Source organism: Colossoma macropomum, unplaced genomic scaffold (assembly GCF_904425465.1).
Source record: "Colossoma macropomum unplaced genomic scaffold, Colossoma_macropomum, whole genome shotgun sequence".
Taxonomy (NCBI): Eukaryota; Metazoa; Chordata; class Actinopteri; order Characiformes; family Serrasalmidae; genus Colossoma; species Colossoma macropomum.
This window is the reverse complement of record NW_023494806.1, coordinates 20,582,462-20,603,909: the sequence shown is the minus strand read 5'-3', so window position 1 is coordinate 20,603,909 and position 21,448 is coordinate 20,582,462. Positions and strand designations below refer to the sequence as shown.

Sequence of the window (21,448 nt, the reverse complement as noted above, 5' to 3'; positions counted from 1 at the left end):
TTTTCTAGCAGTTGTAAGCGCCTGATAATTAATGACAGAAAAAGATGTCCTTACTGATGTAGGTGGCTCATCAGGAACATTATAGGAGCTTGTTTCAGTCAGCTGAGCTACACCCTGTCGTATCAGGTCTATTTTATTTTGAAAATAAATTGCGAACTCTTAACAGATTTTAGAAGATAAATCATCATGAGACTCACTAGCAGAAAAGCTGGGGTTAATTAGTTGGTCTGCGGTGGAAAAAAGGATTTTGGTATTATCTTTGTGTTTATTAATTACACTGGAAAGGTTTGACTGTCTGGATATTTTTATAGCATTATTATAGACTGAGATCTGTTCTTTGAGAATACCATAACCTGCGGTTTAGTTTTCCTCCATAAGCGTCTGATTTACGACAATTTCTCTTAAGCTGGCGCATTTCTGCATTCATCCATGGGTGAGTTTTTCTTCCATTTGACTGGAGCGAGAAGGTCAAGGGTTTCCTGTAATCCAGCACTTACATCAGAGACCAGATCATTACAGGAAGGAGTCAGATCTGTATTCAATTACTTATTATAAATGGTTTAAAACTTCTCAACTGTTTCTGAGTCAATGTAATGCTTTTTAAAGAGACTTTCAGGTACTTTCTTCTTTAGTTCTAAATTGATTTGAAAGAAAATACAGAAATGATCTGATATGAAAACATCAGAAATTTGTGTCACGCCTCCTTCTGACATGGCTGAGTGTAAATGTTTTAATGGTGTAAATGTTCTGAACTGATATCAGTGAAAATATACAGTTTGAAGGCTTTAAATGTGTTTACTGTCTGTAGAGGTTCACACCTGTTAATGTAAGCAAGAGTCCAGGGAGCTGATGGGCAGCTGGACTCTCACTAAAATTACATTATTAATTAAGCATTCTGCTCATAATTTAGACTTTTTTTTTCTTAAATAAAGTTAATTATCAGTATCATCCTCTGCTCAGCCTTTCAGAGACTCTCACAGAAAGGTGTGTAGAGGTGCTGTAGCAGAGCGAACTGTGATCAGTCTCAGCTCTCTGAACTTTAGCTTTAGTGTTTTTCTGTACAGATTATTTCCAGTGATGTAGCCGAGTAGCTCAGAAATATGTTCAGGTTGTGACAGCAGAAATACGAAAAAGTGACTAAGTAACTCAGTACTTAAGTAGTTTTTTAATGAACTACTCATTTTACTCTTACTTGAGTCATTTTATTTACTAAAACTTGTACTTGAGTAAATTATCACTACTGTAACAGTACTTGTACTTAAGTAGGGGTTTTCAGTACTCTTTACACTCCTGGTTGTTCCTCTTCCTTCATAGTTTTCTTGCCATCAAAAGTTGGTGTTGCTGCTGTTTGCTGCCTCTGAGGTCTCACAGCTGCTCATCACCTCAGTGATGAGGCTGGGACAGGAGGATTCTGCCTGGTGGTCTCAGGATTGCTCTGCTGGAAGTCTGCAGTTGCTAAAAGAGGAAGTGCTCAGCTTTCCCGATGCTGTCGCTACCAGAGGTGAGCAGAGAGATTCTCCTGCTGAAGTCTCTGTTTCAGAGACTCTGCACTGTGACGTCCTGCTCAGCAGGTCTCTGCTCTTTGGCCTGAGGTCTGTCATCACTAGGTGAAGCCAACAAGCCCCTGTCCTGTCCCTCCTCACTGTCGTGGCTGGTGGTCTGTGCTTTCTTGCAAGAGGTGTACCACCACCAGCCAGAACTAGTGCTCCAGAACTAGTGCTCCAGAACTAGTGCTCCAGGAAGTGCATATGGAACAAAAAATTCCCGTTAATCCAAACTGATATTCCTGAGAACAACAGAGGAGAATAAATGCAGAAGCTCAAATCTGACAGTTTAATTTGGAAACTAATAAAGAGTAAAGACACTGAATAGTTAATTTCAGTTTCCTGAATTAAGGTTAAACCTGGATTAGTTTATCTATTAATCCAGTTACACCAACTTTAAACCTAGTTTATAAATAATCACAGTTAGATTTAAACTTTAACATCATAATTTAATCAACCTGTCTGCTTTAGTTTTATAGAAAACTTAGATTAAAATTAATGTTGTTGCTTCATGACTTTAATCTCAGATTTAAACTTTCATTAATGATTCATTCCAACAATTTTGGACATAAGCAATTATTAAAAAGAATAACAGCTCACATATAATGGAAAACGTATGAAGGAGTGTACAGTATCCAGTCACTAGGACCAGGACATGAATGTTTTTATGACTATGATGTGATATTCATATACATATGAAGGTTTTAATGACAACGTCCATTGAAACTTTATCAGTATCAGCACAGGGTGAAAAACACTGACCATACATTTGAAAGAATGACAAAGAATGTCATTAAACGAGTCAGTTTTGTGGGAGGCTTTAGTGGCAGATGCGTTAGAAGTTCAATGCCGTACAACAAAAATGGGCCCAGAATACAAATGGTTTGCACTGATTGTTTTGGCTGGAGTCCAGATTTAAACCCTATAGAGAACATTTGGTCTCAGATTAAACACTGCCTGGATGTCCTTCAGACCCTCAGAAATAAATTGATTTGGGTTTCTAATTTTGATACTGTCATTATAGAAATAAACAATACATGATCTTCCATGATGTTTTGCTTATGTACTGTTGCCCTGACGTTTTGTTTTTTTACTTTGTTTTGTCTGCACTGTTTTAATATGTATATAATGCTGCCCTGCTGTACAGTGATTATCTGAGCCTCACCATAAGCGCTTCAATGCATGAATGTCCTGAGATGTGCAAATGACAAATAAACTAGACTAAACTTCAAACCTACTGAAGGGTAACATGCAGGGTATTGTGAGTAAGGACAGAGCGTGCGGATCAGTGAAGGGCTCAGCATATACGGACTGGTAGCAAATGTAGACCTTGTGCCTCTGTTTTGCCTGTGTGTGTTTAAAATGGGCTAAACTCACAGGTATACAGCAGCCTGGGCCTGGAGAGAATATCCCAGGATGGGATGTTTAAAATGACCAATAACTGTCCGACTGCTATAGACTCAGTAATACTTTACTATGTGAGCAGACCCTCATCACCGCCAGCTTGAGTCTTTTGCTCATTAGCCTGGCAGCATACACTGTGCTAACGTCACACTAGGCTAACGTCACATGGTAACAGTCTGAAACTGAGTGTATTACAGTGCAGTGGTCAGTTTCAGAAGGGTTTTATAAGGCAAGTTTGGGAACAGACAGACAAACGTAATATATTTAATTCAACAAATATCAAAATGTGATTATAGTTTTGAGATCCTACAAAATATAAATAGCTGCTTCTATGACACTTTGCCAATATTCATTGTAAAGCTTTCTGTACCTGTAAAAAAGAGAAACAGTTTCCAATCAAAAGTTAATTAATAAAGATGTTTGTGTAATAAAAGCAGTGTTTGACTGATCTCTTCACTCAGAATGATTCAGAATCGTTCATCATCTGCTTCTTCACATCTGTCCGAGAAATACAAATACAAAATCATCATTAGTGTACAAAATATATTATTATTATTATTATTATTATTATTATTATTATTATTATAGTTACATTCAGTTACTTATTATCTCAATTCTATGTGAAGTTGGTGGACAATGATTAAACAAAACAACTAAATAATTTGTTTTTAATATGATGTAAGATTAATAAATGTTCACTTACACACTGGAGGTTTTCACATCTGCTGGAGGCTGATAAGCTGAGGATGTAGGAGACACAATTATATGATCATATGTACAGAGTGTTGTATATATTTATGCAGTAAAAAGCTCAGACCTGGATCATCATGTTATCTGTGGTCAAGGATTACATGAGGGCTGTATATATATATATATATATATATATATATATATATATATATATATATATATATGTATATATATATATATATATATATATATATATACACACTTTTCATTCATTTATTTACTTGTTTGATTATTTTGTAAATAGAGTTATTGAATGTTCTAGCTAAGCTGTGCAGTGTGGGGCTTGTGCTGCAAAACAATTAAATATTTCTGTTAGTTATGACAGTTTAATGTAATGTTAAATTATTTGTCATTAGTTATTGTTTATGAAGAAAGTTCCTGTGTTAAACCTGCGCTGGTTAGATAAAGACAATATATAGAAAAGCAATGCTTTTTCCAAATGAGCTGTGTCCCTCTACGGCATGATAATCATATTATAACCTATTGCTGACAGCAGTGCAGTCATCTTTCTGCACATTTCAAAGCACTATAGGAGTAAAAATAAAACTATAGCAACATTAAACACACATTAATGAGAGAACAGGTTAACACAAACCCAACAACCGACACAGCACTTTATTATAGAGCATCCACTGCTCTGTCAAGGTATCAGGTTTTCTCCTGTACAAAACCCCCAAGCACATCTTTTGTGTGTCTGAGACTTAAAGTACATTCACAAGAACACTAGATTAGAAAAAACATCACTCACTCTATGAAATCAGCATGAAGACTGTGGAGTTGTTGGATGATGAGTCTCCTTAAGAGGCTGTAAAACACAGACATTTAAACACTTGATCCTGATAAAGCAAAGCTGAACAATGCAAATACATAAACCATAGGTTTTAGTACAACATAAATATCATAAATGCTCACATACCTGCATTTCAGTTTGCTTCTTTTCAGTTTCCTTCCTTTCGGTTTCCTTCTTTTCTGTTTCCTGCATTTCATTTTCCGTTGTTTCAGTTTCCTGCATTCCCACATTTGAAAGACAGATAAAGAACATTGAATTCAAATTGTGTAGTACATCATAAAACCTAAGCAACAGATTTAAAAATATTATCTACAATTTTAAGTGTCTACACTTCTTTTCACAAACTGGACATTTGCCTCCGTCCTCCTTACCTGCTTCTTCTTCAAGATGAAAAATCCAACACAGCCGATGAGGATGAGGAGCAGAAAAAACACAACTGCACCAACAGGGACACCATCCAACCCTCCATCTGACCCTCCACCTGAAACACCAGAGTTACATCACTGTAAACCTCCTTTATCTACACACATGCAGTGATTTTTTACATTCACTAAAAAGAGGCTTAGAATCTGTTTTCTCTTACTTGGCAGGACTTGGCGATCAGACACTGGTAGCACCATCTCCTTCTCCAGGCTGCTGTGCTGAATGATGCAGGTGTAGTTGTGTTTGTCCAGCTCCTCAGGTGAGACAGTCAGAACGCTCCTCTTCTGGAAGGTTCCATCCTGGTTGGGTAGCGTCTCTCTGAGATCCACGTCCTCATGCAGATCCTCTCCATTCTTCTGCCAGGAGATCATCACTGCTTTGGGGAAGAAACCTGTAGCATGACACACCACTGGAGAAGAAGAGTCCTTCTGGAACAGAGACGCCTCAGGAGAGACTGGAGAGAGAGAGAGAGAGAGAGAGAGAGAGAGAAAGAGAGAGAGAGATGAGGTAAACATTAACATTAAAAAGGAGACATTTTGACACGTATTTATTAGTTTTGTATATTTCACTGGCGTTGCTCGTGTACACTGCTGATAGAAACATCTCATCTTGTCTCATGACTGTCTGAACTACAGCAGCTGCTTTACAATATCAATATTGATTAGTTGTATGTCAACACGACCCAGAAATGCCACTTTCTTCTCATTTAAAATGGACTGAGGCAAAATGAAAAACTGTTCTGTGGTCAGATGAATCAAAAGGTGAAATTCTTTTTGGAAACCATGGACGCTGTCTCCTACAGACTCAACAGAAGACGGACCATCCAGCTTGTTATCAGTGCACAGTTCAAAAGCCTGCATCTCTGATGTTATGGGGCTGCATTAGTGCCTATGGCGTGGGCAGCTTACACATCTGGAAAGGCACCATCAATGCTAACCAGTATATCGAGGTTTTAGAACAACATGCTCCCATCCAGACAACGTCTCTTTCAGGGAAGGCCTTACATATTTCAGCAAGACAATGCCAAACCACATACTGCATCCATCACAACAGCATGACTTCACAGAAGAAGAGTCCGGGTGCTGAACTGGCCTGTCTGCAGTCCCGACCTTTCACCAACAGAAAACATTTGGTGCATCATGAAACGAAAAATCCAGTAAAGAAGACCCAGGAACTGTTGAGCAGCTAGAATCCTACATCAGACAAGAATAGGACAACATTCCTCTCCTAAAACTCCAGCAATTGGTCTCCTCACTTTCACAGATGTTTACAGACTGTTGTTAAAAGAAGAGGGGATGCTACACAATGGTAGACGTGGCCCTGTCCCAACTTTTTTGAGATGCGTTGCTGCCATCAAGTTCTAAATGAGTTTGTTTTTCATGAAATGGTAAAATGTCTCACTTTCAACATGTTATATGTGTTCTATGTTCTATTGTGAATAAAATATGGGTCTATGAGATTTGCAAATCATTGCATTCTGTTTTTATTTATTTACATTTTACACAGCATCCCAACTTTTTTGGATTTAATATAATTTAAAATTTTGTATTTGATATAAAGCATCTGGAACCCTTTTCCACCATACTAGTACATTTTGTAGCATAGTCTAATCAGTGAACATACATATATTGCACCTAATGAACATATTGTACCATATTCTGATGAACTGTACATATTTCAGCACTAGACTGTATTATTCAATAGTTTGCTGCATAGTCCATTGTAACAATGAGGCAGATGAAGTGGCATGATGCAATTGCAAGTCTTTGTTTTATTTAAATTCATAACGAAAAGAATACAAAAGCAACAAAACAGTATAAGGAACAATACAGATCAAAATAGGGATGCTATGTTTGGTTATCGATTATGATTATCGAGTATGTAGATGAAATCCAGTCGAAGCTCTGTATTGAAACTTTATGATTTTTAGGGAATCATTAGATCAGTGACAAACGAGGCCTCGGTTTCTGCCCAAACTGCTTTGGTTTGCATATCTAAAGATTGGACCATGTTACTCAGGAATGTAGTTAGAAAAATTAGAAATTGTGAGTTTATGAGCTAAACTTGACATTGTGGTAAATAAAGACTGCTCAGAATGTCCCGGGAGCGTTTGAGTGGACTCACCATAATGAGCATTAATTTATGAAATTAACTGTGATCTTGTGATGACATCATTTGCCTCAAAATGTAAAAAGAATTTAAAATCAAAAGATAAGATTTTCTCATCAGCAACGTATTCAAATATTATTCAAACTTATTCAAATAAGTATAACAGGAGAACTACTGTTAACATTATGATTAGCAGCAGAAGACTGTTATAAAGGGAATTAAGGGTGTGATGGTGGAGGATGTAGATGTGTGGTCTAACCAGAGATTATGGTCAAGCTCTGCTTAAGCCCAACACAGTGACAGAAACAGATCAGCTCACACACTTTACCTTTCCCCTCCAGAGTGGCTCTGCCAAAATCCACATACTTCTGTAACCACTCGATACAGGTGTTCTCCAGAAAGCTCTTATGGCTTGTGGCTTTAGGTGTCGTCTCCCACTCCTGTTTTATAATCACAGCTTTATCGTTGGCTGCAGTCCATGTCACAGTATTCAGATCCAGACTGAGGAAGTCTTCTCCATCATAACCAAATTGGCTGTATCCACTCTTGGTTCGATTATCATGCAGTTCACAGCCGTACATCCACTGCCATGTGTGAACCCCTGAAAAGACAAATATGTGCCCATCAACACTTAAGTCGTCTTCCTCTCTATCTTTATTTAAACATTCGCAGGACAAGAAAAAACAATGTATTTTTTTGTTATTTCACTTTTATAATTTTGTTTTTATTAAAGTATACAAATTATGTAATATTGTGAATATTATGGACATGGAGAAGGCTTATGATCGTGCTCCCAGGGATGTCTTGTGGGATATCCTCTAGGTCCTATTCAATCTCCGTACTCCCAGAGTGAGAGTTGTGTCTGTATACCTGGCATTAAGTCAAGCTCGTTCAGTGTTAGTACTGGACTCCATCAAGGATGTGCCTTGTCTCCACTCCTGTTGGTGATATTCATGGGTGTCAAGGCGTGGCTGAAGCCAGAAGTGCATTAAGTGTGGAGGCCGGAGGGTGGCATCTCTACAGTTTGCGGATGATGTTGTCCTTTTGGCTGGATCATATAGATACCTTCAGCACTCACTGGAGTGATTTGTACCTCCAGGTAAGGGGGACGGAACTGCCCCAGGTGGAGGAGTTTAGTGTTCGGAAGAAGGATTGTGAGTTAGGCTGCAGGCTGGGACAGGTGGCAGCAGTAATTCGGTCACTGTACTGGACTGTAGTGGTGAAGTGAGCATGAGCCATAAGGCAAAGCTCTTTGTTTACCAGTTGGTCTACATCCTGACACTCACCTATGGTCATGAGCTGTGAGTAATGACTGAAAGAATGAGATCATGAATACAAGTGGTGGAAATGTGCTTTCTACACAGGGTGGAAGGCTACACTCTACTTGATATGGCGAGGAGCTCGGAGTAGAACCACTACTCCTCCGCATTGAGAGGATGCAGTTGAGGTGGTTTGGGCATCTGATCAGGATGCCCCCTGGATGCCTCCCAATGGGGGTTTACCAAGCAGGGCCTACTGGGATGACACCCCGGGGTCATTCTACGACTGGAGGAATCTCCAAATTGGCCTGGGACCGGCTTAGGGCTCTGTGGAATGAGCTTGAGGAAGTTGCAGGGGACAGAGTCGTCTGGGATTCTCTGCTGTCCCAACTGCTACAGCAACCCTATCTGGACAAAGTGGTTAAAGATGATGATGATGATGATTGTTTTATTTCTGTTTCTCTAGAACTTGCCATCAATTTGTTCATATTTGTATATAGTTTGCCTCTGTGTCTGAGAGTGTTGTGTTTCTGTTTTTGGAAGCAGAAATGGCATCAAGCAGAACAATTTGTTGCCTTTTTCAGTCTCTTGCATTTTTTATTGTATACAAAGAAAGGCTGGACTGGGTTTCACCTACATGTCTCAACATCTGCAGTCATAGTGTTCTTTGTTTATCAGTGCACAAACAGGAACACAAAAGAGAGCAGTAATAGGAAATGGAAATGAACAGTAAATGGTGCAACCTGTGACATATACAGTTAGGCCCAGAAATATTTGGACAATGACAAGTTTTGGCATTTTAGCTGTTTACCAAAACATATTCAAGATACAGTTGTATGGCTGCAGACTCTCAGCTTTAATTTGAGGGTATTCACATCCTAATTGGAGGAAGGGTTTAGGAATTACAGCTCTTTTATTATTTTTTTCAATTTTTACCTGATTTTCTCCCCAATTTTGTCGTCTCCAGTTCCACCCGATAGTTAGGACTCCCCCAATCACACACGACGCTATCAATGCTAGGAGGGTGAAGGCTAACACAGGCTTCCTCCGAGACCTGTGAAAGCTAACAGACGCCTCCGCTGACTAGCATCGCGCTGAGTGAGTGATGGGGGAGAAGGGCAGCCATCCCACCCTGGAATTACAGCTCTTTAATATGTAGCTGCCTCTTTTTCAAGGGACCAAAGAACATCATACCAGCAGTAAAACATGGTGGTAGGCCTGTGACTTGCTTTAACTAACAGAACAATTAATTCTGCTCTTTACCACAAAAGTCTGCAGGTCAATGTCCATGATCCAAAGCTCAAGTGCGACTAAGTTATGCAGCAAGACAACTATCCAAAGCAGAAGAGCAGGTCAACCTCAGAATGGGTTGAGAGAAACAAGGTTTTGGAGTGGCCTAGTCAAGGTCCTGACTCGAACCCCATTGAGGTGCTGTGGCAGTCAAGTAAGGGCTGTCAAGTTGATTCCTACTCCTGGTGACAATATGGCTAACACTTCTCCATAATATCTTCTGTTTGTTGTCAGGCTTTCAGACTGATTTATGATTGTAGATTTAGCTACAAGATGGATGATGTATCCGTCTGTGTTCCAAGCAGAATGTTCTTTACCAATTCATTCATTCTTCTCCAAAATAAGAACTTCAGTTTGGTCGTTTGGGCTTCAAAGTAAGGCTTTTTACCATCCAAAGTTCCCTTAAAAGTCTTCAGCATCAAAAAGGGGAGCTATAAAGGGCATCTATGTTTTGCTGTCTTGCTTGCTTATTGTCCTGCATTCACATCCATAAAGAACCACAGAAAAGTACACAGCCTGGAAAATTCTGATCTTTGTCTGTGGAGACAAATTGTTAAATCGTTTGAAGATCTTTTCATGCTCCTTCATCTTTCTTCTGCTGAGTGCCAGTCTGTGTTGTATTTCTTGAGTGCTGAATTCTCAGTCGTTAATAACTGAGTCGACCATTTCCACATCTTCTCCACTGGCGATGAAGCTAGCAGCAGTGTTTTCTGCTGTTATAATCTTCGCCTTTTTCAAATTGAGCTGAAGTCCCATCTTTTCACTTTGTCCCTTACTCTTCTTTATCAGGGCCTTCAGGTCTTCCAGAGTTTGTACTATTATTGTTGTATCATATTGGAGGTTATTGATGTTTCTTCTACCAATCCTGAATCCGTGGTCATCTTCCTCCAGTCCTGCTTCTCTCATTATATGTTCTGCATACAGGTTGAACAGGTGTGGTGATAGTGGGCATCCTTGTCCTACTCGTTTGTCAGGGTAGATCCAGCCTGTTTGTCTATTTTCTGTCTGGAGCTGAGAGCTGACAGACATCACAGTATCATACAAGATGTTTTTTCTTACATTGGATATTTATTAAACTGGACATTTAATGGGCAGTAAGTTTCAGTGTAAGGGCCTCACTAGAGCGGTATGGTCCAAAACTATTACATGTGATTTCACTGAAGATATAATTTGTTTATAATGCATCTTATTTATTTGATATACAGAATATACAGCTGTAGATGGTTTTGATCTCTTGTTTAGTGGAAATATCTCTGAAATTGACCATCTGGGTAATGATACAGATGTAAAAGAGTTACAGAAAATCAGAGGGATGTGCTCACGCCAATCGTAGTTGCATATACATACACTACTATGCAAATGTCAGAGACCACCTTTTCATGTATTTAATTTACTGTCCAAACAGCTGTTAAGTACAGGTTATTCATTCAGCATCAGAAAAATAGGACATATATTTAACTGAAAATTACACATAAGCCTCAACAAATAAATATGATAACATATTTATCAGTATTCAGTGAGTCACTCTTTACCTTTATTACAGCTTCTATTCTTTTCAGGAGACTCACTTTCAGTTTCTCAAAGAATCTACAGACACACCTCCAAAGTTCAGTCTTAGTTGTTTTTGCATTCCCTGCTTCTTATAATCCAAGCAATCCCAAACTAACTGACTGATGGTTCTAGATAAGGTTAGATGAATCTCCATCATACATACGACCAGCTGTTACTTCCAAAGATGTCAAATTTAGACCATCAGTCCATGAAACATTACTCCACATCTCAGATATCCCGGTTCTGTGTTCCAGGGCAAATTTTCTTCTTGTCTGTCTCCTTTTCTCAGTGAGGTTCTTCTTGACAGCTACGCATCCTTTCAGACCCATAGCGCTGAGTCGTCCTCTCACAGTGGAAGGATGGGCAGAAACACCTGTGGATGTTTTCAGATCTGAAGCAGCTTGATTTTCTCCTCTCTCTCAAAGATGAAAGATGGCAGTGTTGTTGTCTACCAGGTCTTCCAGGTGGTTGTTAGGAGTCCCATTTTCTCTGTAGCTTTTAATAATTTTTCCAGTTTTGGAAACTCCTGTTTTCTACCTTATTTTTCTTTGACTTCCCCTTCATGCCTAATCTCAGATATATCTCCTTTAGCCATGTTGCATGCACGTGAGAGAGAAATGTGTGAGAAAGCTGCGGTAAATAGCTTGTACTTTATGGCTGTTTGGCTGGAAATTATATAAATGAAAGGGTCTCTGACTTTTCCACAGTGCTGTACACGCTCACTTGTATACATATACAGTGGTGTGAGAAAGTGTTTGCCCCCTTCCTGATTTCTTATTCTTTTGCATGTTTGTCACACTTAAATGTTTCAGATCACCAAACAAATATAAAAATTAGACAAAGACAACACAAGTAAACAAAATGCAGTTTATAAATTAAGGTCTTCATTATTAAGGGAAAAAGAAATCCAAACGTACAGGGCCCTGTGTGAAAAAGTGATTGCCCCCTAAACCTAATAACTGGTTGGGCCACCCTTAGCAGTAGCAACTGCAATCAAACATTTGTGATAACTGGCAGTGAGTCTTTTACAGCGCTGCGGAGGAATTTCGGTCCACTCATCTTTGCAGAATTGTTGTAATTCAGCCACATTGGAGGGTTTCCGAGCATGAACTGCCCTTTTAAGGTCATGCCACAGCATCTCAATCGGATTCAGGTCAGGACTTTGACTAGGCCACTCCAAAGTCTTAATTTTGTGTTTTTTAAGCCATTCAGAAGTGGACTTGCTGTTGTGTTTTGGCTCATTGTCCTGCTGCAGAACCCAAGTGCGCTTCAGCTTGAGGTCACGAACAGATGGCCGGACATTCTCCTTCAGGATTTTTTGGTAGACAGCAGAATTCAAGGTTCAATTTACCACGGTAAGTCTTCAAGGTCCTGATGCGGCAAAACAGCCAAAGACCATCACACCACCACCACCATATTCTCAAATGCTGTGTTACTTCTATGCCAGATGTAATGGGACATACACCTTCCAAAAAGTTCAACTTTTGTCTCGTCAGTCCACAGAGTATTCTCCCAAAAGTCTTGGGGATCATCAAGATGTTTTCTGGCAAAACTGAGACGAGCCTTTATGTTCTTTTTGCTCAGCAGTGGTTTTCGTCTTGGAACTCTGCCATGCAGGCCATTTTTGCCCAGTCTCTTTCTTATGGTGGAGTCATGAACACTGACCTTAACTGAGGCAAGTGAGGTCCGCAGTTCTTTGGCAATCACTTTTTTAGACAGGGCCCTGTAGGTTTCTTTTCCCCTTAATAATAAAGACTTTCATTTATAAACTGCATAACATACATACACATATATATACATACCTTCAGTCTGATTGAAGAGCTTCATTGCTTTATCTACAAAGACTTTGAAGTTCTCCTGATAACGACGTGACATCTGTGTTATCTTGTCCCAGTGCTGAACATCCTTATTGTCCTTTATCCACTCTCCTGTTAGGGTCACTTTTCTGCTGTTACTGTCATAATACCCGCCTTGAAGTCCATCCAACTGACCGACAACAGTGAATTCTGGGAAGCTGATTCCTGGTGTGACTCCAGTGAAGAAGTAGTACAGAGAGTGGTTGGCTGGAACGATAAAGAAAATTTCATTTTAAATATTTCTCAAATAACTGCAACTGGAAATCAAAAGTTGCTACACTATAAATAATCTGGTGTTCTAACTTTAAAAAGGCACCCATCTTGGAGTTCCTCAGCTCACCCTAACAGCACCAGTTAGTCTACAAAGAATGGTTGAAGTAGGAGAAATGTTGCATTTTGGAATGGATGAGTCAAAGTCCAGACCTAATCCAAGGAAAAAATATTGTGGCAGGACCTAAGATGTGGCATTCATGTACAGAGGAACAGGCCAAAATTCCTCAAATTCAATGTGCGGGACTGATCAACAGTTACACAAACCATTTGGTTGAATTCATTGCTGCTTGAGGTGTTCACACTGGTTACTAAAAGCTGATGTTCACATACTTTGACTAACAGAACATTTGATGTTGGATCACTTGATTCGATTAATAATAAAAACTTCAATTAATAATTCAATTGTAAATTACGTAACTGTGTTATTTGTTTTTTATGTATGTTCTTTCTATCTATTGTTATGATTTCAATAAAGATCTGATCACACTTTAGGTCATGTTTATGTGGAAATTCAAAGATTTCTAAAGGGTTCACAAACTTCTCAGCAACACTGTACACGTATACAGCGTGATTCAAAAAGATTCATCAGATTTCAAAATGATTTATTTCACTTGTAAATCATTACAGAACAGTGCAGTGAACTGTAAATGGTTTAAATGAGCATAAAGTTTATTATGTAGTTTTTCAAGTGCTCTATATGAACCTCCTCCAGCTATACAGACATCAACGCCATATTCAAATTTATCCCATACTGGATTGAGCTTGTCGGGTGTCGCTGCACTCACGGCTCTTTCAGTGCGATTTCAGAGATCATCCAGTGTTGTGGAACCAATGATGAACGCTCTGAGCTGTTGGAGGCTCACTGCACACGAAAATCATGTTACACAGTTATGACGGATTCACTCTCAAGTGGAGAACGCAAAATGCTTTCTGCTTAGGCGTCTCCATCTCCTCGCAGACTGAAGGGACTGTTCTGGGGACAGTCAGAAATTCTATGACCCCTTCTTTCAATTGGTATGTGATTGGATCCTAGGTGCCTCACGGTTGTAAAAATATTATATTGATACGCAAGGATTTATGTATAGAGATAGAGGTCCAATGTGGGAATGAAGAATGAAGCAGAATTTCACAACTTTTTTTGAACTTTTCAATTTGTTGGATAGTTTTTATTTTAGTAGATGCTCCAACACCAAAAAACCCTGACCTTTCTGAGCTCAGTCTAATTATCTGAGTAACCTCTTAGGCTTTGGGTGGTGGGATTCTAAATAATATTGTAGCATCGGTGTAGAGTAAGACAGAGGAGAGGTCATGATTCTGCTGCGAAAACTGCCCTTTTATTTAACACACCAGCAGATATGCACAAACAGAGCACTTTAACCCAGGCGAGGTCACCACTAGCCCTATGCTTCCTGTCTGTGGTAACCATCCCCCAACACAAAACCCCTGCCCCCAGTGACCCACCAACTCAAGCCAAGTCCCTGGGCATACACAAAGTCCCGGCCCACACAAACCACCAAGGAGTGAGTGCCCCCTAGTCCTCACTCGGGGCTGCAACCTTGTTACACCGGCACCACACTCCAGGCACTCTGTCCCTCTCTGTGGGCAGCAAAACCACAGCTCCATGGGCATCCTCTCCAGAGCAGAGGAGCAAGAGAGTTCGGCGTCCCCCTCCTTGGTGTGTGTGTGTGTTTAAAAATCAACCAAAATTGACAGACTATTTTGATTACTGTAAAATATTTTTTTGTACTTTAAATAATATGATCCATAAAGTCTTGTGGGTCGCTGAAGCTTTGTGATTGGTTGTGTGGGCTGCAAAATCAAAAGTGTTTTTGTTGAGAGATTCTGTCTTAAAGTATTCATTACGAGGCAGGTGTGCCTCATTGACAGGCAACAGTAGGTAGAATACTGGCACCTTTATGTTTGTGAACAAGAGAACATTCAGGTGATCAGTAATCACATATAAGATAATCACATATATATCAGACAACATTTAAAAAGAGTTGATGGAATACATTTTTGTATAAAAAGAGCATCCAGGAAAGGCTGAGTCCTTAATAAGCGAGGATGGGTTGAGACTTGCCCGTAGCGGAGGGCGCTCAGACCTGGATTTTCCTGTAAAGCCGCTTTGTGACAAAGCCTGTTGTAATAAGTACTATATAAATAATCTTTGACTTGACTTGAAAAATCTTTTTTACTGAAATTTAACAGGGATTTTAGGTATTTCACTCTCAACGGTGCTTATTGAAAGATGTAGGGAATCTCTACAAGACCAAAAAAACACAACCGTATGCCCATGATCTTCGACCTCTCAGATGGCACTGAACCTTAAAAATGTTCCATGGATATCACCAAATGGCCTCAGGAATACTTTGACAAACCATTGTCAAGAAACACTGTCCGTCGTTGCATCACAAATACATAACCGTGGAAGCCATATATCAACAATGTCCAGAAACACTGCCAACTTCTCTGGACTCTTGCTTATCTGAAACGAACTACTGCACAGTGGGAATGTGTCCTGTGGTCTGATAATAATGGATGTTGTGTTCTCCAGACCAAAGAATAAAAGACCCATCCAGACTGTTACCAGCGTAAAGTTCTAAATCAGTGTAAAGTGTTAAAACAGCATGGCTGTGTAATCAGAGAGTGGGGGTGCTAAACTGACCTGCCTGTCTCCTAGTGAAACCAAGGTGCATTAGGAAGTGCGAAACTTGGCTAGAACAAGCTTCATTTAAGCATTTATCAGAAATATATAATGTGATCCAATCGTGTAATTCACGTATCCTGAAAAAGCACTTAATCACACTGTGTGACTGTCAAAGTTTTGCTATCAGTATCAGATTGAAAAAAAATGGGATCAAGCCATTTCACAGTAAGATCAAACTAAAGGAACTGAAATGGATCAAAGCATTGACACATGGGCAAATAGATGCAGTTCACAATACTTCAGTTCTCTCACATATAAACAAAGTATGAAGTATGACCTTCACACAGGGGCTCCTAATCCCAGTCCAGGAGACCCCAAGCTCTGCACATTTCTGTCCTCTTCTTATTGGGGTGTCATTCCTGCCTTTTATTGGCACCCTCTTTCAGCATGAAGGTATGCTTGACGAACAAGCACTTGTGGAATGAGGACGTGCTCATACGAGCTGAAGATATGCTTGCGGTTGCCTACATGTGCGAGCATGTCTTACAGCAGAAGAGGCTGTGAAAATGGGACATTAGTAAAACCATCAGCCACTGGAAACGTTCAAATTAGTGTCAGCACTTTCTCTGAAAGTTGAAGCATTTCATTGTAACGTTGCAGAGTGCATAGACGTTTTAAATGACTGAATGTGTGTTGAATATCCACTACAGCTGTATTTTAGGGCTAAGGCCTAAGGGCATGAGGCTGCTACTAGGCCTAAGTTTTCATAACAACAGCAGTAAACTGTTTTTTATGTGAGGATGTTCAGTTTGAATGGGTACGTCTTCTTTCCACATGTGAAGGTACCACAAGCACATGTTCAATCTGAAAGCACAAGTACTGCAATCGTATCTGCAGTTCCTACAAGCACATCTTCATTCTGGAACCGCATGTTCTGTGAGCGTATCTTCATGTCAAAAGCGGATGTCAATAACATCAGGAATGACCCACCAAAGTGCTTTCTTTACTCTACACTCCTGAACCACACACTTAAAAAAAAGATGGTTCTTCAAGGATTCTTTAGGGAAGAAAATGGTTCTATATAGAACCATGACCATTCAAAGAACCCTTTGCATGATTAAAGGGGTGACTGCATCGTGAAAGGGTTCGTCAGATTGATGGGGGTTCTTAATTGCATCAAAAGCGTTCTTCTACAATGCAAATGGTTCCTTGAATGTTCATGGTTCTATATAGATTTTCTTTACTAAAGAACCCTCGAAGAACCATCTTTTTTGGGTGTGTAGACCATGAATAGCTTGTTAATTAGCAAATGAGCTGAATCAGGTGTGCTGAGGGTATGAAGTATGAAAATATGGACAGTGTGGAGTCACCAGGACTGAGATAGGGATCTCCTGCCTTACCTTAATGAATCCTTAATATAAGATTGGACCACTTTCTTATGAGATGTTGACATTTTAGCATGTTTTTTCCAATACCTACACATCCCACACTGTTCTCCTATTAGCTCAACCTTGTTGACGGATGCAAATGTCAGAGCATTAATGCCACTGACTTAACCTGATGAACAAAAATGTACCTGAACAGTACATTTTCCTGACAGTACAGTAAGTCCTGTTTAACTAGGTTAAGTAAAAGTGCTGATAGGATCTGTTCCAGTCATTGGAGAGGAGAGAGGATCCTATGTCAGCACTTCTACTAGGAGACGTTTCATGAACACGGGCCAGTGTAAGTGTACCTTCAAAGATACAACATGGTCCTTCATTTCCAACCTTAAATCAGTTTCCCAGGGAAAAGTATTTGTACCATTTCTTAACCAAAGGTTTTAAAACAGAACAATACAATCAAAGGCTGTACAGCATCAGTGCAACTTAATAACATATAATTACATTTGAATATGGTGCAATTATGGTCCCTTACTAAAGATACTGAAGACGTACCCCTGAGGGCTCTAGCACAGTGACAGTTTAGTACCCTTCATCCTGAAAGTGCATCTCTAATAATTATTCATATCAATATTTAAATGACGAAATCCTCATCATTATCAGTTATTCAATAGAACATTTAGAGTTTGGCAATATTATATTTTATCGATATCATACAGGCCCAGGTCGTCAAGTTTAGGCCCTGGGTCACAATTTGGTCATAAGCGTTCTTTTTTCATATCATCAGTTGCATAAGGACTTTGCAGCACAATGATGGAAGCATACTAACCACTATAAATGTGTATTTAGGTATGTATTTGTTTGTTCTTTTGAAAGAACGTTTTTTAATGTTCCAACTGAGGCGCATAATCTGAGGCTTGTGGTAGGCAAAAAACTAAAATCAGGTCATTTCAGTCATTCCTGAAACAAATCTCTAAAATGAAATATTTCTTTTAAAACAATCTTCCTGGACAAAAAATACTAGCATGTGTAATTGTTTCTCCAATACTCACTAACACTAATAGTTTCTGCTAAAGTCTATGGTTGCGATAACGTCATTCGGAGTGTTTTGATGTGAAATTGTAGAGAACCGTACTGGCTCTTTTCTTTACAATGATAACCAATTTATTTACCATTAAAGATGGTCGCTGAACCTACACTGTTCTGAGTTTTTATATGTAATCCTGACATAAGTAAAATAGTCGGAGAAAAAGTATTTTTTGGGGTCTGTTTATACAAAAAAATGGTGGAATTCTCCTTTAAGCATCCAACTGACTTAAAGACACGCCAATCCTTTGAGGTAAAGATCATTGAAACCCTATATTTCATTGAAAATAATGCAAAGTGAGATCTGCTTCTCACAAACACACTGAAAAAACTGACTCCAGACTTTGGACCTTAAGACCACTGTTTGGGTACATTTTGAGGTTATGTTAATGTTATGTACTTTGTGGGTCCTACAAGGGAAATCCGTCATTTTGCTGCCTCACTATACCCAATCTGGGAGCAGCACAGCGCTGCCTGGGACAGTGGGGGGTTAAGTGCCTTGCAAAAGGGCACAGACAGGTATATCTAGTCAACCTTTAGGTTGATGGCTCACTTCTCCTACCATTAGGTTACCGGCCACCCCAGGTTATAATTCATTGTTTGTACCTTGATGAACAAAAAAATATGGGCATGTGACCCACCACTTTTGAAAGTACTGGGGCAACAACCCACCACTTTTTGCTTGGGTTCTACACAGAGCGCTGACCAATAAACCTGAACAGAGAGAGTCAAACTCAGTAGCAGAACCACTTGGAATCTCCATTTCAGATGGGAGGCAGGACATTTGCGAACCAGTAAATCCTGGGTGAGTTTGTTCAGAGTGAGAGGAGCTGCAGTTCACTGATCCAGTAATGTTTTTACTGCTGTACACGAACTAAAGCACTGTCACAGCTAGAATTTACCAAATGTCAATTTTAATATTTCTTATTGCTATACTAAGGTTGCTGTCATACGCACCAAAAAACTGACTGGGACTGGTGACCCCAGATTCGGTTCACTGCTGGTGAGAATGCCTTTTTATGATGGTCGACACCAAACGAGAGAATTCAACACAGGGACTGTTTTTCTCAGTGCACATCAGCGCTTTACTGTCTGTATAATCTGCCTGTTTTAACGTCTTACTCTTTACAGACTGTCATATAGTTCCTGCAGCACGAGCTGATAATAATAACGAGGGACGAGCTATAAAATAATAGCCAAGATAGGCTTTTAATTTTTGCACAGTCTGGATTGCAGAACATGTTTCCACCTGACTGGTTAAATTCAATGTGGTAAACCAATCATAAAGAAGCAGATATCAAATAAAGTTTATTATTATTGCTTTGTTTGTTATAAACATAGACATTGCGTCTATTTTATATTTTCTATTTATATTTTTATATTTTCAGAGTGTTTGCATCCCTGCAAAATCTCTGACCAATAATTGATCACTGCTGTGTGTAATTTAGTCCACTTTGGCCACTGCAGTGTGAAAACAGCTGAACAAAATGAAATGTATTGCCGTTGTTGGGAGTAAACCTTGTATCTCCATTTTTGTCGTTTTTCAGTTTTTGACATAATTTGAAAAGGTCTGTTCACCTTTACATTGTATGTAAATTTCATGATGAATGGACCAAAAGAAACGGCCCAAAATGACTTGGAAAAACATCTGGTTCCATTGACTTACATTAAAAGTAAAGTAGGTTTTTTCTTCTCCTGTAAAGTTACCATTTTGGAGATTTTCTTCCAACAACAATGTCACTAAAGCTCTAATGAACAGGTTTATAAAGACATGTTATTAGTATAACATAAAAGGAAGTTTTAGTCAGTCAGTCAGTGGCCTGGCTGCATTTTGACACTGTCAGCTGTGTCTTGCCTGTTCACTTTCAGAGCTGTGGCGCCACCCCTGTCTGCACAGTACTGGAATGTAGTGTCAATGTACACATTTGAATCCGTTCGAATGTTTTTCAGTAACTGGTTAAATCTGTAACACTTGACCATAGAGGTCACTGTTTTGAGCATGTAAACACATCACTCATATTACAGTCCTCACTCATATCTCTATTGTTAGCTGGTTGGCTTGTTGCCAACTATACGCCCTTTTATAGAGTCCATGTTTTCCCACTTTGTAGTGGATGTAGAAAATTCCCAGCTCCGACTTTCCCACTTCAAAGCCCAGTCAGTACTAATATACTCTATTATCTGTTATCTGTTCTCTGTCATATGTACAGCATTAAACCCAGAGTTTATAATAATAAATAGGACAGTGTGATTTAGAAACAGGGAAGCTGCTGGAGCGCAGCGTTAGCCTTTGGACTGACCTGCTGAAGCGAGATGAAGAGTGAAGATGAGGAGCAGCAGGGACTTCATGATGTGTCCCATCTCTCACTGCGGACTGGAACCATAATGAGAGAAATAAACTCCTTAATCTGGACAAAATGATCAGTCGATCTCTTCACTCTCTTGAGGAGCTTTCTTCTTTCTGCTCTCGAGACTCAGCCAGGGTTGCCAGGTCCAGCAAATTTCTACTGTCTACTTAAAACCCACCCATCAGAAACTGAAACTAACCCAAATCTTGAAGTGTTCAATTGCAAAAGAAACTGTACATTGCATAAATAAACAATACTGTGCAAAATTCTTAATTATGTTTTATATGTATATTATATTATAGGCAAATTGATTATCTGGGCAGGGATATTATCTGTGGATGCAGTGATGAACTGTGTTCACAGACAGTGGTTTTCAGAAGTGTTTCTGAGCCCATGCAGTGATTTCCTCTACAGAATCATGTCTGTTTTTAATGCAGTGCCGTCTGAGGGCCCAAAGATCACGGCCAGCAAATACTGGTTTTTGGCCTTGTCCCTTATATACAGAGATTTTTCCAGATTCTCTGACTCTTTTAATGATATTTTGTACCGTAGATGATGAAAAGCAAAATTTCTTTGCTGTTTTATGTTGAGAAACATTATTCTTGAATTGTTGCACTATTTGATTGTGCAGTCTTTCACAGAGTGGTGAACCCCTCCTCATCTTTACTTCTGAAAGACTCCGCCTCTCTGAGATGCTCTTTATACCCAATCATGTTACTGACCTGTTGCCAATTAA

At 39.4% G+C, this 21,448-nt stretch overlaps 1 protein-coding gene and 1 long non-coding RNA gene across 2 annotated transcripts in view; both read right to left on the bottom strand.

Moving 5' to 3' along the window:
- Nucleotides 1-2,808: 2,808 nt before the first annotated feature.
- On the bottom strand, nt 2,809-4,662 carry LOC118796664. The gene is made up of 4 exons (XR_005005902.1): nt 4,615-4,662; nt 4,447-4,503; nt 3,652-3,688; nt 2,809-3,446 (listed from the first exon to the last, which is right to left on the bottom strand). It is a non-coding gene; the product is annotated as an uncharacterized LOC118796664 (long non-coding RNA).
- The window catches only part of LOC118827702 (class I histocompatibility antigen, F10 alpha chain-like), a 45,958-nt gene continuing 28,174 nt past the window's right edge, over nt 3,665-21,448 (bottom strand). Inside the window, exons 4-7 of the mRNA XM_036599141.1 lie at nt 5,072-5,365; nt 4,860-4,969; nt 4,615-4,704; nt 3,665-3,688 (exon numbers count right to left, since the gene is read on the bottom strand). Of these exons, the coding sequence (XP_036455034.1) occupies nt 3,665-3,688; nt 4,615-4,704; nt 4,860-4,969; nt 5,072-5,365 (518 nt within the window). The remainder of the gene's footprint in view (nt 3,689-4,614; nt 4,705-4,859; nt 4,970-5,071; nt 5,366-21,448) is intronic.